The sequence below is a fragment of the Emys orbicularis genome, chromosome 15, assembly GCF_028017835.1.
Source record: "Emys orbicularis isolate rEmyOrb1 chromosome 15, rEmyOrb1.hap1, whole genome shotgun sequence".
NCBI lineage: Eukaryota > Metazoa > Chordata > Testudines > Emydidae > Emys > Emys orbicularis.
Window position 1 is genome coordinate 32,021,300 of NC_088697.1, and position 8,503 is coordinate 32,029,802.

Sequence of the window (8,503 nt, forward strand, 5' to 3'; positions counted from 1 at the left end):
AATTTCACCATTCACTCAACAAGCAAGCTTAACACTCAGATGTAGCCCATTACTTTACTCCCCATAAGCAATACTATGTATTTCTCATTTTTGATCTAAAGGAAATATCTGTGCCCAACAGTCTCTTCAGCAGCCAATGTATTGTTGCCTCTATTATTCACCAGTTTCAGATCCTCAGGTGCACCCAGGTTTTAATGACACAGGGTCTTTCACAATGCAGTAGTCCAAAGATGCTCTTTCAGGAATATTTTATTAAGATCATCAAAACTTGGACATCACAAAGAAGGAACCTCGAACAAATCCAGGTTTGCCAAACCAATTTATCTACCAACCCATAAATTAATGATTTAGCGATTCACACAAAGCTTTCAGGGGAAGAAAAATGAGACCAAAAATCTCATTTTTATGCACCCGATACACATTTAGTCTATAAAATAAATGGCTTGGAGGAAATAGAGCACTTTTTAAAAATGCTTTGCATGGAATAATCCTCTCAAGGGCTTGACCTAGCACATTACGATTTATTCAGCTGCATACTATTTACATAACTGTGAAAATAACTGGTAAAACCAAAACAGAGCGAGAAATTCTAGAAGACTTTTTTAGCAGCCAGAGAACAACCTTCAGGCCACAATACAGCTCAACCTTCTTTCTGATATGGCAATTTTTTTTTATTTTTTTTTTTGCTACTTGTTGCTGCTGATGTAACTGATCATCGGTTCTCTGCACAAGGGATGTTCAATCTGATCTATTCCACACATGTATTTATTTAGGGAGGTATGGGTGAAAAGAAATCGGCAAACAGCATTATCTGAAGCAGTGCAAAGAGTGATCTGACAGTGAAGTGATTTGTCTCTCTCCCTTTTGTTATTGAAAGCAAATACTGCCCTCTTCATTTCCAATCTTGCCAACACTCACAGGCGCTGCTGTTGGAAGAGAAAAATGTTTGCAATAGAGGGAAGGAAATAAAATCCCCTTCTAGTTACAACACGCAGCTAGCCCCTGTAACAACAGGGCTGAGAACAGGGGCTGAGACTCCCAACATTTGATCTGAACTAGTCCTTCCAACCTCCACGTCCCTGCAAGATTTAGAGAAGCAGGAGGCTGTACGGGAGTCTGCAAGCCCAGGAGGCGGCAGACTGGCTGGATTCAAAACACTGATAGGGGCTGAGATTTTTAATTCCCACAATCGCTGCCTGCCTCCCGGCTTGGCCGAAAGAGAGGAAATGGGGGGGAGAAGAAACCTGCCCTCCCCAAACCCCTGCCCCCCAGCACGGCTGCTGAAGGGAGAAGCACAGTGAGTCAGGGCCTGGGGAAGAAGCAGGAGCCGGAGCCAAGTCACGGGGGGCAACTTCTGCTTTGGAAAGCCAGACAGAGGGGAACTGCAGCCAGCCCCGAGAGTGGCCCTGCCAGGGGGCAGAGCAGCGGGGGGAAGGAGAGCAGGAGAGGGGCTATGGGGTGGAGGGTGCAGGGGGAGAGCTGGGGGGCGGGGGGCTAAGGGGGGGCTGCAGGGGTCCGGCAGGAGAACTACAGGGGGGTGGAGAAGGGGAGCTCTACGGGCACGGGAATAAAGGAGGAGCTGTAGGGGATGCAAGGGGCGCTATAGGGAGCACTATGGGGGTGCAAGGGGGATCAGGGGGTCAGCAGGGAGCTGGGGGTCAGCGGGGAGGTACAGGGATGTAGTATGGGGTTGGTGCGCAGCAGGGGATTATGGGGGTGCAATAGGTTATGGGGGTGTAGCAGGGAGCGCCCCCCCCCCGGCGCCTGGGACGCAATGGGGCCGGAGCCCCCCCGCCCTACCTCTGGGGACGAGCGCGGCGGCGGCGAGCAGCAGCAGCAGCGGGAGGATGCCGGGGACCCCGCCGCCGCCGCGCCCGGAGCAGCCGCTGGGCTCGGTCCGACTCGCCATGTCCGGGCACCTGCTTCGCTCTGCCAGCGCCGCCCGCACCTAGCGATCGAGCGCCCGCTAATGAGATGCGCCGACGTCACCGCGGGGCGGGGCGGCCTGGAGGCCCGCCCCTCTCTCGGCGCCTGCTGGCGGGATGCTAATGAGCCCAGCCATGGCCCCGCCCCGCGATAAGGGAACGGGGGTAAAGTCTCATCTCCAACCTGGGGCGCAGCGGCGGCGGGAGAGGTGAGGCTACTGCTCACCTGAGCCAGGTGTCCAGGGGGGAGAGGAGGAGGAGGAGGAGGAGGAGGAGGGCTAGCTGCCACAAGCCTCCCCGCTGTCCCCTACCCCTAACCCCCTCCTTGCTCTGCCCCCAGCACCCCTACCAGCCCCCCCATCCATCCACCCTCCCCCTCTGTCACCTGCTGCAGCCCCAACCCCCAGATCCACCTGGTGCATTTCTCGCCCCCCCCCCCCGACTGCACACCCCATCACCCCATCTACTGCATCCCTCCTCCCCTAACTGCCCCCTTAAAGTACTCCTAACCCCCACCCCCATTCCCAAACCCCCACCTACAGCTGCTGTGCTAAACTGACCCCTGTGCACCCCCACCCTGTCTTCCTTTCTTTAATATACCATATGCACTCTCCTAAATCTTCATGAGAAATTTATCTCATGGCCCAGCACACTCCTGCCACCCCTGCATACCCTCCTCTACACACCCCTTGTAGAGCTGCAGAATTTAAATCAGTATAGTATTACTCTATAAAGCAAGGAGGCTTTGACAGCTTTAGCACTAGGTGGATACACACTGAGGCAGGCAACATCTCAGGGATGTAATACTAGTCATCTTCACAATCCACCCACCTGTATGCTTTTGCACTTCTGCTAATTCAGCCTTAGCACATTTTCTTCTTCAGAGCAACCCATTTTGGTGAGAAGCACTAGTCACACCCAGGGTGGACACACTTACATTGATTTAAAACTGGGGTATAGTGGTTTACTTTGCACCTATAAATTTATCAATGTAAGGTAACCCACTACAAGCCAGTTTTAAAGTCACTGTAAGACTATCCACAGAAAGTTTTGCTAGTTTACCTAAATCTGTATAAAAAATAGGAAAGTATATCAGTTATAATAGTCTGACTACAATGGGCAGACTATAATGGTCTGTGGCCACATTTCAAAGTGAAAGTGGCTTTTTTCACTTTACATTGATTGGGCGAAGGGGGTTAAACTAAACAAAACTGAAAAAAGCCACACTTAACCTGGAGTAAGACTGTCTAAATGAGGGATTATACCTAAAGGCAAAAATGTTCCACCTTTTCCAGGTAAAATGCAGATTCAGCTACACCAAAATGTTACATAAATAGCGTGTGTGGATTTCGGCTACGGCTTAACACCATTTTTTTTCTTCAAAATGAGTTTTAAAAATCCCTTTCCTTCTATCAAAGAAATTAAAAGCCATCAAGATCAAAATGGACCATTTAGACTGTCAAAACAAAAATGTTTTGTTCAACCCAAAACAATTTATAAACTGCCAGTGAACCAAGAGATCTGGTATTTGCACAGCTCTAATTATACCCGTGTAATTTATTGGTTTAAATTCACACCTTAGGTTACAATGAAGCTTTCCCATGTAGGCAAAGCCTTAGTTAAACTGGTGCAACACAGTATGTGCACAAGCCTATTGATAAATGGGACATGGGAAGGGAGGACACATGGATTTTATGCTAACCCCAAACCCCACAATTCTTTTACATCCCTTGAATTCAGCGTCAGGCATTACCGACTATGGACCAAATAGCCACTGCCAGGTACGCCGTCGCTTGCCGCTCATGCTATCGCAGCCTCAGTCCTTTATAGTGACGAAACACCCAATTCCTTGCCTTTGTTCAGTGTACTACTGCTCACTATGGAGAGCAGAATGTAGCAGTGACTTGCATGGATTATCCAATAGGGCTTTTAGGATGTTACAGTTTACTATCACAACCTTTACATTCAGGGTGTGGTTACTGGGGATTTGTTTTATGAACTGAACAAATCCTTTTTAAGTACACAAAAGAAAATTTAAAAATCTCCTCTCCCCCCCCAAAAAACAAACAAACGGACTTTTTAAACAATTTTTCTTAGTGCCTCTGTTTGTATAGAGTCTTTTAAAAGAAAAACCCTTTGTTACCAGTCTCTTAGATGGTATCAAATGCTGTTATTAGGGTAAAAAAAAACGTGATTTAGGCAGAAGCTCTCTGGTTCCACCATTGAAATTGGATCCTATTGTTTAAGGCAAAGTAAGAAGGGAGGGGGGGGACACAGAAAGGAGGAAAAAGCATAGCTAAAGATAAGAAAATGCACCTTCTGTCTCTAATTCAGTTGCTAAGAAAAAAGTCAGACATAGCATACGGCTGTGACTGATTAATCTGTCCATGATTCATAGTTTAGAGAGTAGAATTCATGTTAAAGAAATAGTAAGGGGGAACTATACAACAATGTAAATCCTGCTGCTTTAAAGACAGATTGAGCTCAACTCTGTGTAACATTTCTAGCCAAGGACAACTGACATGCAAACAAAGATCCAGTCATCTTGACCATTTAGGCTTACTAAGGGGCAAGAAAGATCTAAAGAGAATTTGCAATGCTGGAGTTTTAAGATAGGCTATTGGGAAATACCTTCAGCGCTAGACAGGAGATGGTAGCCGATAGCAGGGAGGCCAGCTACTGAACAGTGGGCAAACACTATCACACTTGACCAGGCTGGTGCACGTGATTACATGAGCAATGTAATGTGTAATCACCACCAGGATGGCCAATGTGATCATGAGCTGTCCCACACATCTACAACATCAGCGAAGGGGCACAGATGATAAAGGATTTGGATTTGATGGGGAGGAAAAAGAGGCTTGGTCTTCACTGGAGAAGAAAGGTGCATTTTTAACCCATTAACTAGCATGTGTTAGTCCCAGGATGGAGAGACAGGCCATTGTAGTGTTAATATATTCACTAGTCAAGTTGAAGCCCACAGGGAAGAGAGCAACACGACACATGAAGCCAAAGATCTATCCTTCACTGGCAGTGCTTTCTAGGAGTCATTGGAGAACACACCCTCTAGACATTTAAGGCTATTTTGAGACAACTAACCCAAGCTACTAAACTCTTGGTGAATTTCAGAATAAACCAGAAGGGTCTGCACAACGTACCTACTACTATGATTTTCCCCTCTTGATTTTGTCTTTCAGCTCAGTTGTCTTGGAGTCTCAGATGGTTTTGAGGTGAAGTGGCTGTAGTAAGACAAACCTTCTGGCCTCTGGTGAGAGGCAGTCTGGGAAAAAGACATGATCTGCCCTGGAATACCACATTGAAGTGTCACCCAGATATTGGCTGGAGTCAGTTGAGACAGAGGGAAAGCCTGGGGACACAAGCAACAGTAGGAATCGTCAAAGGTTACAAGGTTGCAACATCCAGTTCCTCAGGTCCCAGAGTGGCTAGCTTCCACTGAAATCAAGCTGCTCAGGTATCAGGTTTAGCTGTATGTTACACAGATAGATTTGGTCTGGTTGGCTAATCTGGACTCATTAGAAAAAAGGCAAAAACAGGAAAGGGGTAGTAAAAAAAGGCAGAGTAGGAAACAGACTATGGAGGAGGCAATAGTGGCAACCTTAGGTTCACAATTTAGAAGTTGTTCAGAACACAGTCATTACTGTCATCTGTCTCTCTCTCCCTGAATGTATTTTATGATCAAAACAAAGGCAGCACAGGAGTAAGATGATTATGCAATTGAGACCATGAGGTGGATGCTGGTAAATGCTCCAAGTTAATAGGTGTTTGTTTCCCCACTAAAGAAACATACAAGATGGGTGGCAACTTAGTCCCACTGCAATACACCAACCAAAACAAGTATTGATGGTCCACATAGGTGCATTTCCAATCTTAGCAGGTTGGTTTGTTCTTGTAATGATCCTACCACCTCACCAGGAGCCCTCAAAGCCCCTAAATCAATAGCTGTTTAGTTCAGATAACTCCATTTGCATAATTCCTTGCTCTGGTCTATGTTTCCTTTCAATCAAACTTTTCTTCCACCCCCCACATCTCACCCCTCCATCCAACTGCTCCCTGAACAGACTCATAAGCTAAAGTAACCTTCTACCACCTTTCCACTCACTTTGGCCAATGTAAGGTGTCAGACAAGGGCAGGAATCAGTTTATGGGCATGAGGAAGGGCCTCCCAAGGGAGTGCCATGCATCCACAGATCTTTTCCATTTCTGCAAGTTTGACATCAGTGCATTACATAGTATATGGAACAGTTATCTCCTTTGCTCTTCTAGCCATGAAGTGGGGTGCGGTCATTTCTGGACAGTCACCATCTCCCCACCCCTATTGCCTTGTTTTTCTGGATTGACAGTAAATGGGAGACGGGTGTCAAGGAGCTGGTAACTTTTACCTTTCTGTAGATTTTCCATCTGTGCAAGGATTTTTACAGGTCTTAATTGAACTGAACCACCCTTCCTCCCTCTTCAAAACAGACTAGCTCCAGAGAATTGCTCCTCCAGACTGCTAAGCTGAGCCTTAATACATTTTGTGCAATGCATCATCTTGGCTATCAACTAATAGGGGTCTCTTCCGTTGGAAAGAAGAACTTAACATCCTTCTCTCATTATTCCTTAATATTATGGAACTAAGCATGCCTTACCGGAAAGGGGATGCCAAATATTTCCAACAATTCTTAATTAGGTTATTCAAAGCAATGCTACAGCAAAGGAGTTGTCACTTTAGCTTTACAATTCTGTCACCTTTTCCAGAGTCTAAACTTAAAAATGCTCAGGGCAAATGTTGCATCACACTGTAGGTTTAGAAAAAACTACCTTTTCCGATTGAATTGCTTCTAGCATGGATTCAGACAAGCATTATCTGTGCAAACACAGGACTCTTCCCACACGCCAACTCCTTCAAACTGGGAGCATTTATACCCACAACTAGCCTCTGAGCAAAACAGCCCCCTTTCTCCTCTGTTAGATCTGTGCTCTTCTCACTTCTGTTGGAAGAGTAGCATCATTTTGCATTACAGATTTTACAAATAAAGTAAGTAAAACATGTTGCTCCCTGCACAACAATTGCCCTGTTTCACAACATGCACACAATGTTAAGGTTGCTAGGGTCATTACAACTATGTGGCTAAACCAGATTTATCCTTTGATTAAGAGGGAGGCACTTATCTTAGTCTAGGACACCGTATATTGTTCATCTCCAGTAGGACTTTCATGCTGGTAAACAAATCTGGTCTGAAAGACACTGCATATAAACTCAATTTGCCTCAGTATGATTAGGTACCAAACTATCTTGTTTGTCTATTTTTAATTACTTATTTTATTCCCTTGCATAAGATATTGTACATTATGACCCACTGCTGCTCAAGCAACAAATTGAAGGACGACCCATATTAAGTGTAAAGATTTAAAATAAAGTATTCATGGGATGCAGAACAATAAGATGTAGGAAATACAATTTGCATAATAAATATCAATATCACAACAGCTAAAACAAACCATGACAAATTATCTGCTGCTAAATGACCAAGAGATTATGGAATGCAAATTGCAAATCCTGAACTTTAGGAAATGACTTCCTTAACTGTGTGCGTTTCTTTCAGCAAAACACAAAAAGGGAGTCAAGATGTACTAAGGAGAGTGGCTAGGTTCCTGTTGGAAATGTCCTAATGCATTCCATTATGCATTAACTTTAGTTTCAAGAGGAAAACTATTTCCTCTACCATGGAAATTTAACCTCAGATTATTGGTCACAGTGAGTTAGCAGTTTTGATCTTGAAGCATGAGCCCCATTGGCAGTGATTGAAAGCTATATTATATTTGAGGGCTCAGGTTACAGGCAGCTGGCGACAGAAGCTAGCTAAAAAGTGGGAGGGGAGAAGGAGAAAGATTGACCTGACCATCACATCTATAACAGAGAGATTTCTTAACATTACAAGGCCTCTCCCAAAGTCTCCCATTCAAATTGGCATTCAATGATCACCAGGTTTCTCAGTCCAGTAGTGACCTTTCTTTCATGCAGATGCAGTCGAGAGATCAAGGGATCCTGGGAGATGTTGGGCCGGTTTCTAAATTCCTCCAGCAGAGAAATGGAGGATGGGAGTGAAGGTATTCTTAAGCCATTTGTTCTCCCTGTCTTCTCAGCCATGCAGGATCCCGCCCAGCACACAGTGCAAGTGGGAGCAACCTACGAGTCTGGCGAAGCAGCAAACAGCAATAGTGCAATGCACTGACCATGCTCCCAATCTGTTCTCGATGCTGAGGGCTGGGAGCAGGACTAGTGTACAGTCCCTCCCCCAGTCAGCTCTCCACTGGCTGGAGATTCACAGCATGCTGCTTCTGCTTTACTGGAGCGGTAAAGAAGGGCCCCAGAGTAACCGAGAATCAAAACCCTCTGAATCTCGTAATGACTCACCTCTCCTATTGCCAAGTATTGGTAGGTGGGAACATTTTAAGACTGTATGGGCTGCAGTTTCTAACACTTTATAACTGGGGAACATCAGCAGAAATCCACTCAAGTGTGATAGGATAATTCCCAGACTTGAAGATGATCTAGATCACATATGGAATATGTG

At 45.5% G+C, this 8,503-nt stretch overlaps 1 protein-coding gene across 1 annotated transcript in view; it reads right to left on the reverse strand.

Moving 5' to 3' along the window:
• The window catches only part of CADM1 (cell adhesion molecule 1), a 290,220-nt gene extending 288,311 nt beyond the window's left edge, over positions 1-1,909 (reverse strand). The window contains exon 1 of the mRNA XM_065417204.1: positions 1,801-1,909. Within this exon, the coding sequence (XP_065273276.1) occupies positions 1,801-1,909 (109 nt within the window). The remainder of the gene's footprint in view (positions 1-1,800) is intronic.
• Between the last annotated feature and the right edge of the window lie 6,594 nt (positions 1,910-8,503).